This window comes from Protopterus annectens, chromosome 14.part0, assembly GCF_019279795.1.
Source record: "Protopterus annectens isolate FY-2018-M chromosome 14.part0, PAN1.0, whole genome shotgun sequence".
Lineage (NCBI taxonomy): Eukaryota > Metazoa > Chordata > Ceratodontiformes > Protopteridae > Protopterus > Protopterus annectens.
Window position 1 is genome coordinate 523,191,403 of NC_056748.1, and position 21,996 is coordinate 523,213,398.

At 41.6% G+C, this 21,996-nt stretch overlaps 1 protein-coding gene across 1 annotated transcript in view; it reads right to left on the reverse strand.

Moving 5' to 3' along the window:
• The window catches only part of HK1 (hexokinase 1), a 623,778-nt gene that overhangs the window by 164,306 nt on the left and 437,476 nt on the right, over positions 1-21,996 (reverse strand). The window contains exon 10 of the mRNA XM_044056279.1: positions 137-441. Within this exon, the coding sequence (XP_043912214.1) occupies positions 137-441 (305 nt within the window). The remainder of the gene's footprint in view (positions 1-136; positions 442-21,996) is intronic.

Below are 21,996 nucleotides of genomic sequence, written 5' to 3' on the forward strand. Positions count from 1 at the left end.
TAGAATTTTCTTATTGCATTAAGCAGAACTATTATTATCTGATATCAGCATGACATGTTTACTCTCTTCTCTTACTTGGAAATGTATTTCCATACTAAACATGGCATATAAGCTAAAACAGTAAAGAAGCATATACCTGTGCCATCTGGAGTGCTACGAACAAATGTTGGCAGCATTTTTACTGTTGCATTCTCATGTGTTTTTTTCCGTAGGCCTGCATCTATTTCAATCCGCATTCGTTTTTTTACTTCCATTAGCTGCTCATTGCTGAGTTCAAACTGGGCCAGTGTTGCATCAATCTGTCTCCGCTGTTCTGCAAGTCGATGAGCGACTGCTGTCACCATGGCTGCACCCTTTCCACTGCCACTTTCTGACAGGAGGAATCGAACATCACAGTCAGGATTTAAACGCCGTACTGTCTTCTGTAGACGTCTGCAGTATCTGAGGAAAAATAATCACCATGGTGTCAAATACAGAAACACAGTTATCTGAACTGAAAATGTAAACCTGCTGGACAGTAGTAAATCACATCTTGTATTCATTTTTATTAGATTTGCTACTTACTGACACATTTAAAGGCAGTACAGCTTTGTGAGCTGCAAATTTAGAGATATCAATATGAATCCATTAGCACCATTCTGCATACTGTGCGATTTTGTCTGTGTTTCCTGGTTGCACTAAGTGTTACTAGTCTGCTCAGTGTGAACCTTTATGGTTCACTGTTTCTCCTTTCTCCTAAATGGTTTAATATGTGCTTCCACAAATCACATACTGGTCCACCTACTATGCCTTTACGGGTAATATCTCTAAAGGCAATCAACCCCATGTTTACGTCAGATGGCTGTACAACACAGAATCACTAGCAGGCAGTGCACTGATAGCTAAAGAAATATATTTTGTCAATGTGAAATAAAAAAAAACAACATGGGAAATACAGTTATTCCTTCCTTAACATGAAAGGCAATTCTAGGTTTCTTTACATAACACAGCACCATGATCCAAAAGAAACATCTCCTGCCACCTCCTCTCTTGCAGAACACAACTCCGTGTTGTGATATACGGATTACAACATCTCCTGGTACTGAGCATATGAATGTCAAGTAACAACAGTCTCCTTAAGAGCAATCTCAAGAGGGGTCCCTACACCTCAACATTTCAAGGGCCTGACAATCAGAAATCACTCTTCATTTTTAACATTAGTCCCCTTCTTTTTTTTTTTCTTTTTTTTTATTTTAAACACCTTTATTGAATTATCACTTAAGACATAAGCAAACACACATCTATATAAACGAACAATTAACATATTCCAGGTTACAAACATTATGCATAACATGCATTCTTTTGTATAATTATCATCAATACATTACATAAATTGCTCAATTCCTGCCTTCCCTTAGACCTCTCTTCTCCTCCAAAACTACTACATTTGTGTCTGCCATACCAATTATTTTCATACATTTACTCAGAAATCTGCCCCTTTTTGTTATATGTTTCCCTTCTATTCCCTTCAGGTCCCCAAACACATTCTCACTTTTGCAAATCAAGTCCAGAACCCACCTATAAGTAATATTCCCTAACAAAGGCTGATTATTTCTCCAAAAATTTCCTTTTGCTCCATAACAGCAGTTTTAGGTAGAATATAAATACATGCCAGCACAATCCTCCTCCCTTGCCAGTGGCCCCTTACAACCACAAATCTACTATTATTATCTTTTTCCTCTTCTATCACTACTGCAGCCACTCTAGTAATTAGTATAAGTGCTTCCTGTTTCCTTTGTCCCTGATATTCTGCTGAATATCCATCCTGAAATCCTTTCTTTATCAAATTAACATGCTCAGTTTTTTCTAATATGTCTCTGTAGCATCATTTGCACTCGGCATTCCTTAAAGTAATTCAATACTCTTACCTTTGTGTCTATACCTGTGAGGCCATTTGTGTTCCAAAATAATATGGATAGTGTTGCCATTAAGATAAGATGTTATTTCTCCCACCTGTTACACATAACAGCTTTTTTAAATGTCTGTTTCAAGCTTTTGTGTTACATGCACCCACTAATGTTTAGCAGGTTGCTTTTTTGTCATCTTCATTTGAACCTATGTCACATTTTACTGAACACCCTCAAAAAAAAAAACACACTCCCAGAACACCATCATAACATATTAACTGAAAACAAAAACGCAAAACTATGAACATCTTCAAATAATGATGTTTATTCCTCCTGACAGGAACAACTATCCCAAATCAACAGCTGCATCCACAAGCATTTAAATATTTGAACTACTTCTTTCGGCTGCTCCCGTTAGGGGTCGCCACAGCAGATCAACTGTTCCCATTTCTTCCTGTCCTCTGCATCTTTCTCTGTCACACCAACCACCTGCATGTCCTCTCTCACCACATCCATAAACCTTATCTTAGGCCTTCCTCTTTTCCTGTTACCTGGCAGCTTCATCCTTAGCATCTTTTTCCTAATATACTCTGCATCCCTCCTCAGCATATGTCCAAACCAATGTAATCTTGCCTCTCTGGCTTTGTCTCCAAACCTTCCAACCTGGGCTGACCCTCTAATATACTTATTCCTAATCCTGTCCATCCTCGTCACACCCAGTGCAAATCTTAACATCTTCAACTCTGCCATGCCAAGCTCTGACTCCTGCCTTTTTGTCAATGCCACTGTCTCCAACGTGTATAACATAGCTGGTCTCACTACCCTCTTGTAGATCTTCCATTTCACTTTTACTGGTACTCGTCTGTCACAAATCACTCCTGACACTCTTCTCCACCCACTCCATCCTGCCTGTACTCTCTTCTTCACCTCTGTTCCATACTCTTGACAACAAGGAGCGTGGCCAAGAAGTGACACCAACGGAACCAGTAGCTCAAAATTAGATCCCTTATTAAGTACGAAAAACACACCCTTATGGACAAGCGCTTTCGCTCGGTGTAGTACCGAGCTTTATCAAGTTACATAAATAACTGGATAGTCTGAATTATATAGTAATCTTAAAAACACGTGATCAAATTAATCAATTAAATAATTAATTTGTTAAAAGAAACTTATATTAATAACTCATCCATGCCTGGTCAAAATACAGAATAGATATAAATGTCATAAATAAAACCATAGTTAAAATACAACGTTCTTTAAAAATGTTTGTAGGTTAAAAAATCTGTTTGTGTGTTGTACTAAAGCATATATTATTAAATAATATAGAGATGAAAAATAAATACTGTTACATTCATCAATTCCAAAAAGTGAATGACCAATAATGTTAAAACAAGAGCAGTAAACAGTGTTAAAACATGTATTCAAATATAACTACACCTTTATAATAATGAACTAAATATAAAATGAATAAATAAATGCTCTTAATTAATACAATACAACACTGGAATACCGTGAGTTGATGTGGCAATTGAGATTAGACGCTGGTAAGGCACCCGGGCTAAATGACAACATAAACATTAGCAGTGTGCTCAAGCTTAGGATGGCCCGATTGTAGTAGTTATTTCAGATCAGAATTTTACATATACCCATCTTAGATTGGGTTATTTGTATTAATTAAGAGCATTTATTTATTCATTTTATATTTAGTTCATTATTATAAAGGTGTAGTTATATTTGAATACATGTTTTAACACGGTTTACTGCTCTTGTTTTAACATTATTGGTCATTCACTTTTTGGAATTGATGAATGTAACAGTATTTACTTTTCATCTCTATATTATTTAATAATATATGCTTTAGTACATCACACAAACAGATTTTTTAACCTACAAACATTTTTAAAGAACGTTGTATTTTAACTATGGTTTTATTTATAACATTTATATCTATTCTGTATTTTGACCAGGCATGGATGAGTTATTAATATAAGTTTCTTTTAACAAATTAATTATTTAATTGATTAATTTGATCACGTGTTTTTAAGATTACTATATAATTCAGACTATCCAGTTATTTATGTAACTTGATAAAGCTCGGTACTACACCGAGCGAAAGCGCTTGTCCATAAGGGTGTGTTTTTCATACTTAATAAAGGATCTAATTTTGAGCTACTGGTTCCGTTGGTGTCACTTCTTGGCCACGCTACTTGTTGTCAAGTTTTGGTTTGTTCTGCACTTTATCTCTTCCATACTCACCATTACTCTAAACTGTTGATCCCAAGTACTTAAACTCATTCACCTTCGCCACCTCTACTCCCTGCATCCTCACCTTTCCTCTGTCCTCCCTCTCATTTACACACATATATTCTGTCTTAGTCCTGCTGACCTTCATTCTTCTTCTCTCTAGAGCATATCTCCACCTCTCCAGGGTCTCCTCCACCTGTTCCCTACTCTCACTACAGATCACAATGTCATCTGCAAACATCAAAGTCCACTGGGACTCCTGTCTGATCTCGTCTGTCAACCTGTCCATCACCATTGCAAATAAGAAAGGGCTCAGAGCTGATCCTTGATGTAATCCCACCTCCACCTTAAACGCATCTGTCACTTCCACCGCAGACCACACCGCTGTCACACTACCCTCGTACATATCCTGTACCACTCTTACATACTTCTCTGATACTCCCGACTTCCTCATACAATACCACAACTCCTCTCTAGGCACCCTGTCATATGCTTTCTCTAAATCCACAAAGACACAATGCAACTCCTTCTGACCTTCTCTGTACTTCTCCATCAACACTCTCAGAGCAAACATCGCATCTGTAGTGCTCTTTCCTGGCATGAAACCATACTGCTGATCACTAATCATCACCTCCCTTCTTAACCTAGCTTCCACTACTCTTTCCCATAACTTCATGCTGTGACTGATCAGTTTAATCCCTCTGTAGTTACTACAGCTCTGCACATCACCCTTATTCTTAAAAATCGGTACCAAAACACTTTTTCTCCATTCCTCAGGCATCCCCTCACTTTCCAAGATTTCATTAAACAATATAGTTAAAAACTCCACTGCCATTTCACCTAAACACCTCCATGCTTCCACAGGTATGTCATCTGGACCAACAGCCTTTCCGTTCTTCATCCTCTTCATAGCTGTCCTTACTTCCTCCTTGCTAATCCACTGCACTTCATGATTCACTATCCGCACATCATCCAACCTTCTCTCCCTCTCATTCTCTTCATTCATCAACCCCTCAAAGTACTCTTTCCATCTGCTCAACACACTCTCCTCACTTGTGAGTATGTTTCCCTCATTATCCTTTATCACCCTTACCTGCTGCACATCTTTACAAGCTCGGTCCCTCTGTCTAGCCAATCGGTACAGGTCCTTTTCTCCCTCCTTAGTGTCCAACCTTTTATACAACTCTTCATACATCTTATCCTTAGCCTTCGCCACCTCTCTCTTTGCCATGCACCTCATCTCCTTATACTCTTGTCTACTTTCTTCATCTCTTTGACAATCCCACTTCTTCTTCGCCAGTCTCTTTCTCTGTATACTCTCCTGTACTTCTTCATTCCACCACCAAATCTCCTTGTCCTCCTTCCTCTTTCAAGATGTCACACCAAGCACCCTTCTAGCCATCTCTCTTACTAGCTCTGCTGTAGTTACCCAGCTATTCGGTAACTCTTCACTGCCACCCAGTGCCTGTCTTAACTCTTCCCTGAACATTACCTCACAATTACCCTTTTTCAATTTCCACCATTTGATGCTTGGTGCTAACCTCACACTTATCCTCCTCTTCTTGATCACCAATGTCATCCTACAAACCACCATCCTATGCTGCCTAACTACACTTTCCCCTGCCACCACTTTACAGTCTCCAATCTCCTTCAGATTGGCCCTTCTACATAAGATATAATCCACCTGTGTGCATCTTCCTCCACTTTTGTATGTCACCCTATGCTCCTCCATCTTGTTAAAATCCATATTCATCACAGCCATGTCCATCCTTTTCGCAAAATCCACTAACATCTGACCTTCTGCATTCCTTTGCTTAACACCATACCTACCCATCACTTCCTCATCCCTTCTGTTCCCTTCACCAACATGCCCATTGAAATCTACTCCAATCACCAGTCTCTCACCCTTGGGTACAGTCATCACCACTTCATCCAACTCACTCCAAAATTTTTCTTTCTCATCCATTGCACACCCAACTTGTGGGGCATATGCACTAACAACATTCATCATTACACCATCAATTTCCAGCTTCATAAACATCACTCTATCCGACACTCTTTTCACCGCCAAAACACTCTTAGCATACTGTTCCTTCAGGATAATGCCTACGCCATTTCTCCTCCCATCCACACCACGATAAAACAATTTGAAACCACCTCCGATACACCTAGCCTTGCTCCCCTTCCATCTGGTCTCTTGCACACACAATATACCAACCGTCCTTCGGTTCATCATATCAGCTAGCTCCCTCCCTATACCAGTCATACTGCCAACATTCAAAATTCCGACCCTCACTATCACAGTCCTAGCCTTTACCTGCCTTCGGGCATGCCTTCTGCCTCTTCTCCTCCTTCAGCCAACAGTAGCCCAATTTCCGCCAGCACCCTGTTGGCCAACAGTACTGGTGGCGGTCGTTGTTAACCTGGGCCTCGACCGATCCGGTATGAATTTCTGTACAGTTTTCTGCATATATGATGTGGCAAAATTTTACGCCGGATGCCCTTCCTGACGCAACCCTCTCCATTTATCCGGGCTTGGGACCGGCACAAAGAAATGCACTGGCATTTAAATATTTAAACTATTTTTTTTAAAAAATAAAGATCTTTATTGAATTATCACTTCTGACATAGGCACTCATACATTTATACAAATGAAAACAAACCATACTGACATATTTTCAGTTGCAAACATTATACATCACATATAATGTTCTATACAGTAATTGTCAGTCAAACATTACATAGCTCATTCACTTCCTCACTCCTCTTAAACCTCATTCCTCCTCCAAAACATTATTCTGCATCTATTGTTCCTACAATTCTCATTTTATTTCTATACAATTTGCTGTCGCACTTTTTAAAGATCCTACTTCCAGTTCTTTTATCTCTGTTTCTATATTCCCTACTTTTAGTATGGTTGGGTTAGACTTTGATTTCCATTTCTTAATAATTTACCTAACCTAAAACTAAGGTTATCCATGCTAAGGTGTGTGTTACAGCCTGTGCTCCTACTTACACTAAATGCTGTCTGTTCTTGTGTTATCTTTATTCCCATCCCAGATGTGAAAAACAGCTTGTATGCTTTCAGAAAACATAAAATTTTAGTGTTAAGAAAAAGTGCACTGGCCATCTTTAAAGAAAACTAAATTATACACCATTCTAGTAAATGCAATGAAGTATTTAGATACCACGAAAGCTGCTCTTACTCACACCCAATAATTTCAAATTTTATTATTTCCTAAGCTGTCTAACTTTATACCTTTTAATTTTATAATTCCCTCAGCAAACAATACCCAGAACTTTCGGGATTTATTGCCTGCACCTGCAGTCAGTCTATCTCTATTGAGACATAAAAAAAGAATGTACAGCTGCCACAATCTGCAAACTTCTCAACCCACACTGAACATTTATTTGCTAAAGGAAAACTTTTCATTACATTCACAGTGTTTTCTTATTTTTTAAAATCCACAAGCTTACACACAAAAAAAACTTGTTATTAGATTAAACCAAGGGCATTAATTTAGATATTTGCCTATGTAAAAATAAAACAAAACATCTCAACTCTACATATATTATAATCAGTGCACTTTTACACCCCATCCCATAAACCAACAACCCAAGATTATACCACATTAACTTAAACATGCTTTTGTCCAGCCTTTCTTCTCTTTTTCTTATAAAGCCATACTTTACAAATGTGACTGATGCTTTATAGTCTCACATTAATCACTCATTTCAGTGTTACTGGACTTATTTCTATACATCTCCATCTCCCAACCACAGAGTCCAGTTCAAGTTCAAGATACTCCAGATTCTTCTAGTCAACTCCTGTGCTTTTTTTTCAGCACTTAAGCATTTTCCTTTGGAACACTGGAAAATGCTTCACTGATAAAGCCTCTCTATGAGCTTTATCAGAAGAATGGGAAACAGAATCCCCTTCTGTTTGATGGCTCACTTTTTGAACAATATTTCATATTTACTCCTTAGCCTGCAATGCATCAAAAATTACTTAATTACTTTGTTCCTCCAGGAAACAAAATATTCTGAAGATAGATTGATAATGCAGCTTGAATCTCACATCTGCATCTCAAAGTTCCCTGAATGTGCTGGGATAAATTTGCTTCTCTTCTGCCTGTTGTACAGTGAATAACCATTTTCCACAAATACTATACTGTCTCTAATTTTTAATATTTTGCCCTTCTGCCACAGTCTTGTCAGGATCAACTTTTTTCTGCTGGTATGATTCAACTTTACTAATATAGTTCTTGGCTGCTTTCTCATGAACAGGTCTGGAGCATACACGCAATGTGTCTTTTCATTTAACAAATCCTGCGGTGGAATGCCAATCATAATGCTTATTTGTGTTTTTGTAAAATTAATATAGTCTGTAGCTTCCGGTTTCCCTGGTATACCAGAAAATCTTAGGTTTTCTTTGTGTGCTGTGTCCTCTAAATACATCATTTTTGGAAACAGCTCTTCATGAGCATTCTCATCTGAACAACTGTTTGAAGCTTCTTCCAATTTTTCCAGCCTTTTGTAATTTTAATTGATACACTCCTTCAATGCTTCATTTATTTTATGATCTGAGCACATTTGATTTATTTTTTTCTCTAAATTACTGGAAGCCATCTCTTTTACCAAGACTGGAGCTTGAACTGTTTTTTGCTGAACAGCTGCAAGACTTTACACAGTCAGTGTTTTCTCTTCACCTTTTCTAGATGATTTTCTTTTGGGCTCTCTAAGTTTCTTCTTTCCTGGCATCCAAGCAGTATTCTTACTAGCCAGTAACTAATTTTTTCTAAAACTGTCAGAATTACTAGCCAGTATTCCTGTTTGTTTGTTTTTTTTTTTACATTGGAAGAGCTGAAGTTAAGCTGTTGATCAGAGTGCAGCTATCTTGGAAGTCCAACATTAACCCTGGTCTCGTTACTATTACAATGGAGACATGCAGACCCCCACTTTTGAGTCTCCTGAAACCACCATCATTATGCGTCTCTGTGGCCCCCTTACTGCGTCACTGGGAGAGGATCTCATTTGCTGAGTATCAGATGATAATGATGATCCATGAGCAACATGCAGTCACTCATCTCTTCTATCCTGATGACCCCTGACCTACCCACAACCTGAAATTCCCCAGCTTCTGTATAAAAATTCTTCAACTGGTAAAGCAGTATGTTCAAACAGACCTAAGCGTTCCATCCTAAATTATCTGTCTTCTGCGACATTTACTATATGTTTTCTCAAGTCTCTCTTTTCAGGACCTTACATACCCTGTGTCATTATCTCATTTTGCTCATTCATAACTCATCACCTTAAACTTCTGTGCTCTACTGTCAGATGCAGATCTGGAAGGCATAAAACAGTGATACACTATGGCAGGTTGTGGGTTAGTAATACTTTATCCACAATGTGAGATGTTACTGTAAATCCCTCAGTGGGGAAAAAGTACAGGTGTGTACACTTACCATAAATGTAGATGTTCGAGTGTATTCACTGTTGCAGTCATTACATTTGGGTTATCTGCCTGCAGGTAGCCCTCAGCCGGCCTGAATATCAAAGTTTTGGGTCCTGCGTCAGATGCTGTCTCATCTCCCATGACGTCAAGTAGTCAGGGGTATAAAGCATGCAGCTGACGCCATTACATCAGTTTTTCTTGCCCCAGATGTCAGGTCCCCACATAATGGAAAGCAAATATACATATATAAAGGTTACATCTCCAACAAAAAGCAAATACACCAGAAAGCTGAAATACACTAAACAAGAAGAAAGGTATAGCCAAGAGAAGTCAGGGGGGCTGGAGGGAGGGTAACCAGGACTACAACAGTGACTACATTTGAACATCTACATTTATGGTAAGTGTACACAACTGTACTATGTTCTTCGGATTTCACTGTTGCAGTCATTACATTTGGGTAGATTCCCAAAGTTAAGTTAGGGAGGAGGAAGTTAGAGAGCATTAGGACCAGCTATTAAGCCCTGCAAGACTGCAGTGGCAAAACCAGCTCTGGATTTAGAAAACAAAGACAAGTGGTAATGCTTGGTGAAGGTATGTACAGAGCTCCAGGTAGCAGCTTCTAATATGTCCCTGGTAGGGACAACTCTGAGAAAGGCTTTAGAGGTAGATGCAGCCCTGGTGGAATGTGATCTTATCCCCTGAGGGGTAGGTTTTCCATGTTGCTTATAGCAGAAAAGAATGCAATGGCCTATCCACTTAGAAATTGTTTGTTTTGAAATGGCTTTCTCCTCTGCCCCTGCAGCAAAGGCAACTAGCAGCTGTTCAGTTCTTTCTGAGAGGCTTAGTCCTGTCCAAATAAAATCTTAGTTGTCTGTGCACGTGCAAAGAGTGCAGTATTCGTTCTCCTTTGTTCTGTGGATTAGGAAAAAAGGTAGGCAAATGAATGGACTGATTAAGGGCCACATTGGATACCACCTTGGGCATAAAGGAAGGATTGGTCCTGAGGGACACCCTGTCAGCATGGAAGATGATGAAGGGCTCCACTGCCATGAGGGCCTGAAGTTCAGACACTCTTCTTGCTGAAGTGATGGCTAGAAGGAAAGCAGTTTTCCAAGAAAGGAATTTCAACTCTGCAGTTGCAGCTGGCTCAAAAGGAGGTAGAGTTTTTCCAATACAAAGTTAAGGTCCCAGGCTGGAGGAGGGGCTCTCCTGGGTGGTCTTAAATTTTTGGTCCCTCTGAGGAACTGTTTCAGGAGGGGGTGAGAGAAGAGGGGTGGCTCAGTATTATAATGTGCTGAAATGGCTGAGGCATGAATTTTAACTGATGAGAAGGCAAGGCCCTTGTGTAGCATCTCTGTTAATTATTGAAGAATATGCAGTAAGCCGGGTGCTGTTTTGCCCATCCCTTGAGTTTGACTCCAGGCACAGTATCTTTTCCACTTTTCAGCATAGGATTTTCTAGTACTAGGCCTCCTGGCCTCCAGAATGATATCTAGCACCTGCTTACTGAGTGATGTTATTGGAGAGCTGAGGGAAATAGCCAGGCTGCAAGGTTCAGGGTTTGAAGCTGGGGGTGCAGAATCTGGCCCTCCTGCTGGGACAGCAGGGAAGGGGTCTGAGGCAGGTGCCATGGATCCAGCAGTGACATACTGCGCAAGAGGGGGTACCAGTGTTGGCGTGGCCAGTCTGGTGCAATCAGTATTGTCCTTGGTTTGGCTTGTTTGATCTTTAGCAGAACTTTTGGCAGGAGAGGCAGAGGGGGAAAGCATAGGCTTTCCCAGGTGAAGGACAGGGTATCCACTTTCCAGGCTTGGCTGTGGGGAGTCCTTGTGCAGAATTTGTCCAATTGGTAGTTCTGAGGGGAGGCAAACAGGTCTATCTCTGGGCTCCCCCGTTTGTTTCTCAACATGTTGAATATCTTTGGTTCCAGTTTCCACTGGTGTGGGTCCATGAGATTTCTGCTTAGGTCGTCTGCCAGTGAATTTAGCTTGCCTGGCAGGAATTGAGCTTGTAGGTGCACTTGATAACTCAAGGCTGTGTTCCACAGAGCCATGGCTAGTCTGCAGAGAGGATACGAGTGGGTTCCCCCCTGCTTGTTTATGTACCACATAACAGCGGCGTTGTCTATCTTCACCAATAATTGCCCTGGAAGAATGTGGTCCTTGAAGACTGTCAGTGAATTCTGTACAGCTAACATTTCTTTTTGAGTGATATGCAGGTGCATCTGACTCGGGTTCCATTTTCCCTGAATGCACTGCCCTGTCAAGTGAGCCCCTCCCCTATGCATAGTCTGATGTGTATGTTGTTAGGGTTTGGGTGGCAGGGGGTAGAATGAATGGCATTTTCTTGTTGTGGTAGCAGGCCTCTGCCCACCAAAGGAACTCTGTCTTTATACAAGGAATGATACGAATCATTGATTCCAGATCCTGTGAATGTTGACACCATAGGCTTTTTAGATACCATTGTAGTTTCCTCATATGCAGTCTTGCATATGGAATTAGTAGAATGCAAGAGGCCATGAACCCCGGGGCTTGCAGGATTTTCCTTGCAGACAGCTGGGTCTTTGTGACCAGTATTTTGAAGTAGGCCAGTATTTTGAAGTAGGCTGTCAAATAAACTTGTTTCTCTGGCGTGAGGTAAGCCATCTGGGAAGTTGTGTTCAAGCTTGCTCCCAGAAATACAATTTGTTGGCAGGTACTAGATGAGATTTCTTGTCGTTTATGGTGTAACCCAGTGAGGTTAGAAGTTTCTTTACAAATACCAGATGTTTTAGTAGCATGCCCTGGCTTTCTACCTGAATTAGACAATCGTCCAGGTATGGGTATATTTGAATATTTCTTTGCCTGCAAAATGCAATGACTGGAGCTAGGCACTTTGTGAATACCCTGGGCGCAGTAGATAAGCCAAAGGAAAGATCAGAGAACTGATAGTGCATGTAGCCTGCTCTGAAGCGTAGATATTTCCTGCAAGATTCCCTTATTGGAATGTGCAGGTAAGCTTCCTTTAAGTCTAAGGTTGCCAACCAGGCATCTTTGTCTAGCATAGGAAGCAGCTGATGAAGTGTTAGCATTTTGAATTTTGGGATTACCAAAACGGTGTTTAGAATAGGGAGGTCCAGGATAGGACACCAGGAGCTGTCTTTTCCGGGTACCAGGAAAAGTCTGGAGTAAAAAACTTATCCCTTTTCTTCTGCTGGGACAGGCTGAATAACCCTGATACTTAGAAGAGAGGGAACCTGCTGTTGAGCCTTTGCCCACTGATTTGGGAGTAGGTCTGGCCAACTGTTTGGGGTTGGTAAGGTGTGGAAATGGAATCTGTATCCTTGGGAAACTATATTTAAAACCCATTTGTCCTGGGTAATGAGTTCCCAGTTTTTTGCATGCAGGGCGATCTTTCCCCCTAAGGGAGCATGCAGTAGAGCAGGACTGGGAAGGTTTAAGGTTAAGTCACTGTGACAGTTTTCCATGGGGGGTGTCTTACTACTTCCAGATTTGGAAGTGGAAGACCCCAACTTCTTAGGCCTGTGAGTACCTTGAGACTGTAGCCTAGGTGGTCTGCTGTTCCTGGGTTTGAACTGAGAAGGCCTGGAAGAGATAGGAAAGGACCAATTCTTAGAAAGCCAATGCCTACTGAATCTGGGAGGCTGTACTTGCAGGAAATCTGTAACAGTTTGCTTAGATTTAGCTTTTTCCTCCATCTTTTTAAGGACTTCTGCTTTGTTGCCATACAAGCGGTCTTGGTTTAAGGGAGCATCCAGTAATTTAGCTTTAACATGACCTGGCAAATTTTGCTCCTTAAGCCAAGCATACCTTCTAAGAACCGACCCAGTGACAGCAGCCCTGCAAGATACTTCTAAAGAGTCAAAACCACATTGTAAAGAAGTATGTTTACCAACTTCTTCAGCAGTATGCATTAAATCCTGTAATTCTTTATTTTCAGCACAGTCAGGAATCAACATCATTTTCTGTTTAAGTAGTCTCATAATATGTTGCTGATACTTTAACATATGAAACTGGCAGTTTAAGGCCCTAATGGCCAAAGAAGCAGAAGTGTAAACCTTCTTACCCAATCTGTCCAAGGCCCTGGAATCTCTATCAGAGGGGGTAGGAGTTTTGGCAGTAGTAGCCTTAATGCCTTTAGGTCCCTGGGAAATGGTCTCTGGGTCCGCAGAAGGATTCTTGAAAAGGAACTTGTGAGAGTCAGGAACTCTGTAATACCTGTCAGATTTCCTGGGAGCCGGAGGTAAAGTGTCTGGGGCCAGGTTAGATTTCAAGAAGGCATCATCTACAATGTCCAGGACAGGAGGAATAGCTAAAGGCCTGTGTTGAGGTAGGAGTAAGAATTCCTTAAGCCTCTTTTGGAGTCAGAGTAATCCTGGCTTTCCCAGCAGAAATGCTCCCTAAGAGTGTGCAAGGTTTCACCAAAAGAAGTCCTCTGCATCAGAATCCTCATAGATAGATAAGGCAAATCCTGGTAATCAGAAGGAAAGTACAGTTGTGTACACTTACCATAAATGTAGATGTTCGAGTGTATTCACTGTTGCAGTCATTAGAATTGAGTTATCCTGCTGGCAGGCTGCCCTCAGTCGGCCTGAATTCCAAAGTTTAGGTCTGGCGTTGGTTGCTGTCACCTCTTCCCTGACGTCAGTGTGCCAAGGGTATAAAAGATGCAGCCGACGCCATTTTCTTCAGTTTTTCTTGCCCCAGAAAAAGGGTAAGCTAAATAAAAATATGTCAATAAAACATGCATGCACAGAAATATATATTTTGCCTTCATCTACAAGCAAATACACCACATAGGTTGTATAGAATAGAGAAGTACAGATAAGTTCCAGCAAAGAAATGGGGGATGGCGGGTGGGTAACCTGGACTGCAACAGTGAATACATTCGAACATCTACATTTATGGTAAGTGTACAAAACTGTACTATGTTCTTCATGTTTCACTGTTGCAGTCATTAAAATTGGGTTGAATCCCAAAGCTGAGGTTGGGAGGCTGGAGATAAATAGCATTAGGAGCGGCTAGAAGGCCCTGTAGAACTGCAGTGGCAAAGCCTGCCCTGGATTTAGAGTAGAGTGGTAAGTGATAGTGCTTTGTGAAGGTGTGCACTGAACTCCAAGTGGCAGCCTCTAAAATATCTTTGGTTGGTACTCCCCTGAGGAAGGCTACTGAAGTGGCTGCTGCTCTGGTCGAATGTGGCCTAATGCCCTTAGGTACTGGCTTGCCATGTTGTGAATAGCAGAAACGAATGCAGTGGCCTATCCACTTTGAAATAGTCTGCTTTAAGATATTTTTTTCCTTGTGATCCTGCAGCATATGCCACTAGTAATTGCTCTGTCTTTCAGAAAGCTTTGGTTCTGTTCAAATAGAAGCGTAGCTGTCTGTGTATATCCAAAGAATTCAGAATTCTCTCCCCCTTATTCTGTGGGCTTGGATAAAAGGTAGGCAGATGAATAGTTTGGTTAAGGGCCACACTGGACACTACCTTAGGCATAAATGTTGGGTTCGTCCTCAGAGAAACCCTGTCTGGATGAAAAATGATAAAAGGTTCCACAGCCATGAGTGCCTCTGTATTGTAATGAGCCGAAATGGCAGAGGCATGAATTTTTATAGATGAAAAAGTTAGGCCTTTGTCCAGCATCTCAGTCAAGTATTGTAAAATCTGAGGAATGTTTGGTACAGCTGTGTCAATTCCTAGTGCCTGGTTCCAAGCAAAGAATCTCTTCCATTTTCCAGCATAGTATTTTCTAGTACTAGGCTTCCTGGCCTCCAAAAAGACATCCATCACCTCTTTAGTGACAGGTGTGTTTTGTATGACTACATTATCTGCCATGCTGCCAGATATAAGGTCTTGAGTTGGATGTGCAGGATCTGATTGTTCTCCTGGGACAGTAGTTGAGGCACTTGAGGTAAGATCCAGGCGGGGCATTGAGACAAGTTCCTTAGGCTTGGATATCAGTATTGGCGTGGCCAGTCTGGGGCAATCAGAATCATTTTTGGCTTCTCCTGTCTGACCTTTAGGAGTACCTTGGGGAGGAGAGGCAGAGGAGGAAAGGCATATACTGTTAAGTTTTTCCAGCTGAAAGATAGGGCATCCACTTTCCATGCTTGTCTGTGATAAGTCCTTGTGCAAAATCTCTTTAGTTGGCAGTTGTGAGGTGAGGCAAATAGATCTATGTCCGGGCATCCCCATTATCTTGTTACCATGCTGAAGACTTGTGGATCCAATTTCCACTCGTGGGGATCCATGAGGTTTCTGCTTAGTTCGTCTGCCAGAGTATTTATCTTTCCTGGCAAGAATTGTGCCTGCAGATATACTTGGTAAGTCAATGCTGTGTCCCACAAAGTCATGGCTAGTCTGCAAAATGGGCAAGAATGAGTGCCTCACTGCTTGTTTATGTACCACATGACCGTGGTATTGTCTGTCTTTATCAGTAGTTGTCCCAGATGAAATAGGTCCTTGAAGGCTGTCAGGGCATTTTGAACAGCTAGCATCTCTTTTTGATTGATATGTAGATGCATCTGGTTTGTGGACCATGTGCCTTGAATACATCTTCCTGCCATGTGGGCTCCCCAGGCATAATCTGATGCATCTGTTGTTAATGTCTGTGTGGCTGGGGGTAGAGTGAATGGCTGTCCCTTGTTCTGGTGACAGGCCTTCGCCCACCATCGAAACTCCTGTTGCAGGCAGGGAATGAGAGTAACTATTGTTTCTAGGCTGTGGCAATGTTGAGTCCAAACACTTTTTAGGTACCACTGAAGTTTCCTCATATGCAGTCTTGCATATGGAATTAGTAGAATGCAGAATGCCATGAAACCCAAAGCCTGCAGAATTTTTCTTGCAGATAACTGGGCCTTTGTTGCCAACAGTTTGAAATAGGTAGTCAGTTGTCTTTGTTTGTCTGGCAGGAGATAAGTCATCTGGGCAGTTGTATTTAAGCTTGCACCCAGGAATATTATCTCTTGAGAGGATACTACTTTTGACTTATGTTCGTTGACTGTGTACCCTAGGCATGGTAGTAATCTCTTTACAAATGCCAGATGCTGTAGTAGAATGTCCTTGTTCTCTGCTTGAATGAGGCAGTCGTCCAAGTAAGGATATATTTGTATTCCTCTTTGTCTGCAGTATGCAATTACAGGTGCCAGGCACTTTGTGAAGACCCTGGGTGCAATAGATAAGCCAAAGGGCAGTGTAGAGAATTGGTAGTGCATTGAGCCAGCCTTGAATCTGAGGTATCTTCTGCATGTTTGTCTGATTGGAACATGCAGGTATGCCTCTTTTAGATCTAAAGTCACAAGCCAAGCCTTCTTGCCCAACATGGGCAGAAGCTGCTGTAGAGTAAACATTTTGAATTTTAGAATATCCAGATATGTGTTTAGAATAGACAGGTTCAGTATTGGCCTCCAGGCTTTGTCCTTTCTGGGTACCAAGCACAGCCTTGAATAGAATCCTTGTCCCTACTCTTGTTCTGGTACTTGTTGAATGGCCCTCATGTCCATGAGGGATGAAACTTGTTTTTGTGCCTCTGTCCATTGATTGCGTGGCAGGTCTGGCATACCGTTTGGCCTTGGCAGGGTGTGGAAGTGGAACCTGTAGCCTTGTGATACTATGTTTAGGACCCATTTGTCCTGGGTGATCATGTGCCAATTTTGTGAAAAAAGTGCTAGTTTTCCCCCCAGAGGAGCTGCCAAAAGAGAAGTGCTTGGTGCTAGAAGGGGGAAGTCATTGAGATTGTTTCCTGTATGGCTGTGATTTTTCCTCTCCACTCTTGGAGGTAGAAGCACCCCATTGTTTAGGTCTGTATGAGCCTTGGGGCTGTGATCTGCCTCTGGGGTGTCTGTATCTGCCTCTTTGTGGCCTCTCTGACACTGGAAAGGACTAATTCTTTGTAGGCCAGTTCCTGCTAAATCTGGGAGGCTGTACCTGCAAAAAATCCTTGACTGTTTGCATAGATTTAGCTTTGTCCTCCATTTTCTTCAACACCTCTTCTGCTTTAACACCAAACAAAGTATCATGCTGTAATGGAGCATCTAATAGTTTTGCTTTAACATGATCAGGAAGATTCTGTTCTTTTAACCAAGCATGCCTCCTAATGACAGCACCTGTAACAGCGGCCCTGCAGGAGGCCTCTAGAAAATCAAAACCACATTGCAAAGTATGCTTTCCAACTTGTTCAGCTGCATGCAATACATACTGCATTTCTTTGTTGTCTGCACATTCTGTATTTGTTAACATTTTCTGTTTAAGCAATGACATAAGATATTGCTGATATTTAAGCATATGAAATTGGAAATTTCAAGCTCTTACAGCCAAGGTAGTAGAAGTATAAATCTTTTTACCCCCATCTGTCTAGGGCCCTAGAATCCCTATCAGAGGGGATAGGGTTCTTTGCAGTAGAAGCCTTGACCCCTATGGGATCCTGAGAGATAGTTTCTGGGTCAGCAGTAGGGTTTTTATAAAGAAATGTATGTGAATCAGGAACCCTATAGTATCTGTCTGGCTTAACAGGAGCTGGTGGTAAAGAGTCTGGAGATAGACTGGACTCAAAAAATACATCATATACAATGTCTAAAACAGGTGGGATAGCCAGGGACCTTTGCTGCGGCAATAAAAGGAAGTCTCTGAGCCTTTTCTTGGATTCTGAGTAATCTTGGCTCTCCCAGTGGAAATGCTCCCTCATAGTATGCAGTGTCTCCCCAAAAGAATAATCCTCAAGAGGCGAGGCTGAAGGGATAGATTCTTCAGCATCAGAATCCTCATAGGGAGGAATAGAATATTCCTGTTCAGAGGAGGAATCAGAGGAAATGGAAAGCTGGTCTGAAGATTCATATTCTAACTCTTGCCTAGGCCTCTTATCAAGAGGGGGATGGGAACCCCTGATCAAATTAATTAGGTCTTCGGCCATTTTAAGCATCTGTTTTTTAGGCATGGAGGCCTGTCCAGGAGAATGCTGTACTTGTTTCTTTGTCTTTAGAGCTGCTTTAGTCTTTGCCTTTGAAGCTGAAGTAGGTTTCACATATAACTGTGTAGGCCTGAAAACACTCTCAGAAGCCGAAGCCTGCTCAGCGGCTCCGGACCCATCTGAGGGAATAGTTTCCGAGTGACCAATACCTTGAGTTTCCAGCGGCCTAGTCGGCTCCACGTGAGAGTTGGACTGTGGCTCTGAGGTAGCGGGCGTCAGGGGCTGCGAAAGCACCTCACTGAGAACCGGCGACAGGCCTAGCAGAAGCCTTATCGGGTTTTGGATCTCGGATGCCTGTCCTTTTCTTTGTCTTTGCACTTTTTATAAACTCCGGTAGTCGGCTGTTCCGACGGCATTATATAATTAAATCTTCTGCCAAAGTAATGGAATGCAAAATCGTACTGACGCTTAATAGTGCGTTGGTTAAATCTAGCACAAAACCGACAACTAGCAATGTTATGGTCAGGGCCTAGGCAAGGAATACAGTAAGAATGAAAATCCTTATGAGGTATTTGCTTCCCACAAGAAATACAATTATTAACTTTTTCTGACATCGGTCTGGAGCAAGAAAAAAGTTTCCCCAACGGGGTACTTAGCTTTAATGAAGACTTCGGATCTGAAATTCAAATTTGAAAAACTCAGGATATGGCCGACCGGCACTTGCGAACTGCTTTTGCTTCGGGCACCGCGTGGCACGAAAGACTAAAGAAAATGGCATCAGCTGCATCTTTTATACCGCTGGCGCACTGATGTCAGGGAAGAGGTGACAGCAACTGACGCCGGACCTAGACTTTGGAATTCAGGCCGACTGAGGGCAGCCTGCCAGCAGGATAACCCAATTGTAATGACTGCAACAGTGAAACACGGAGAAAATCAGAAATTTCAGAATCCTGATCAGAAGAATAAGAAGGAAAATCAATTCTAGGTCTCTTAGAGGGAGAAGGCTGGATTCCCCTAATTAAATTAATAAGGTCTTCAGCCATTCTTATCATTTGTTTTTTAGGCATGTGGGCCTGACCATGCGGTTTGGATGTCGGTTTTCTAGGCGTGGGTCGAGTTTTAGGCCTTGAAGAAGAAGATGGCGTCGGTTTGAAATGCAAGTCTGTAGGCCTGAATACACCCTCAAAAGCCGGTGCCTGTACAGCGGCTCCGGACCCATCCAAGGTAGCGACATCCGCAGGTTCCATAGTCGAAGAAGCATCTCGCGGCATAGGTCTCAGTAGAGGCCTGCAAATCTGAAGTAGTGGGTATCAGGGGCTGCGAAAGCCCCTCACTGAGTACCGGCGAACTGGCGACTAGCTTAACGGAAGCACTGCTGGCAGCTTTGGACCTGTGCGGTTTGTCTTTGTCTTTATCGTTACGTTTTTTTTTGGAATGTTGTTAGTTGGATGGCTTACCGAAGCCATTTCTGGATAACTAAACCAAGTACCGAAATAGTTTGCTGCAAAAATGGACCGACGACAAATAGCTCGAGGATTGAATAAGGCACAAAACCAACAGCGAGGGACGTCGTGGTCTGGGTCTAAGCAAGGAATGCAGTACGAATTAAAATCTTTATGAGGTATTTGATTTCCACAGGTAATACAATTGTTAACTTTTACTGACATCGGTTTAGAGCAAGAAAAAGGATCCCCAACGGGGTACTTAGCTTTTTGAAGACTTTGGTTCTGAAACTCGAAAACGAAAATTTCAGGAGATGGCCGACCGGCACTTTCGAACTGCTACTGCTTCGGGCACCGCATGGCAAGAAAGACTGATGTAATGGCGTCGTCTGCATGCTTTATACCCCTGACTACCGGACATCATGGAAGATGAGACAGCATCTGACGCAGGACCCAAGACTTTGATATTCAGGCCGGCTGAGGCCTACCTGCAGGCAGATAACCCAAATGTAATGACTGCAACAGTTAAACATGAAGAACATCCATTCAACTCACACACAGCTCTTACATGCTTTTTTACTATTACATACAGACATCATTTAAGGAACTTGTTTTTTTAAATAGCTCCACTCTATAAATTAGGCACTTTGCTATTTCAATAACTATGTGCTGATGTGCAACAACAGTGAAGGTTTTGGGACATATTGGGCATGCTCATGATTGTGGTGATGTACTTAGAGCAGGTTATTAAGACGTAGTTTGTCTCACAGGTACTGTGACTGCAGACTGTGTCACAGGTACCTTGACTGCTACAGTTTATGCGTCTGCATTGATTAAAAACAAAAGAGGAGCATCTCCTAACTGAAATGGACTTTTAAAAGCAGGCTTATTATTGTTTTAATGTATATTCTATTACTGTTTTTTTTTACTTTAAAGTAAATGTTAGATTCTTTTTTTTGCTTAGCAGTAATTAAACAATGCCACCAAATACTTGGGCTTCTCAGTAGCTGCACTGTTTTTTTTGTTTTTTTGTCCAGTGCAGCTACCAGACCTATCAGTAACATATACTATTTTTTAAATTCCTGACTGCACTATAATATACTCCATCGGGAAGCAAAACATTTTCATTTCATAATGCTAAATTACACATTCAATGTTAGAAAAACAATGGTCATCTGTTGTACTTTTAAGCCTATAACTAGAAGGTGCACTTTAATATGGGACACACATATCAGCTGGCTTACTGAAGTTGTTGTTGTTGTCTTCCGGCTTTTCCCAGTTAGGGGTCGCCACAGTGGAACTCCGGTCTGCTAATGATTGGCAGTAGATTTTCACGAACGTCGAGGTGCCTGCTCGACGTTCAACCTTCAACGAAGTCACGCCCATTTACACATGTCTTTCGAACGCCCACCCAACCGCGGGGAGGACATGCAGACTCCACACAGAAGGCACTCCCCGCACTCCAGCCGAGAATCTAACGGGAGAACCTCTTGCTGTGAGGCAACAACGCTACCGCTGCACCACTGCGGAAGTACAACTGGCTTACTGAGGTGTATAAAATACCAGACAGAAGAAATTCATATGTCTTAAAACAAGACTGAAAGTTGCTGGTATTGTTGGCATATTTTAATGTAAACAGAGATATAAACAGTCTTCAGCACACTGGTTTACAGAGAACAAGTACTAGAAAAACGAAATAGCCAATATGTAGCAGAACACTTTAATAAAACAACAAAACACAGTAAAATCCAGTAGAATCTAGTGAGATGAGCACTTTCGCAACAAATGTTGCTTCCACAGATCTACCACATACATAATTCACAATCATTTTCTAGGGGAGCAATTAAACAGTTAATGAGGTCCAATTATCTTAAAGCCCTAGATCTCAAAGCAGGCTTTAAGGGAACACTACAGTTCAACCCCTTTCATTTGTTTGCAGCTAAATTATATGTCAATATTATTTCTGAACATTCAATGTAGGTCTTAACATCACCACCTCTGCCTGACATTTTGCCAAGTTCTAAAACCAAAAATGTAAACACATGTTCACCCCCTTCTTTTAAGACA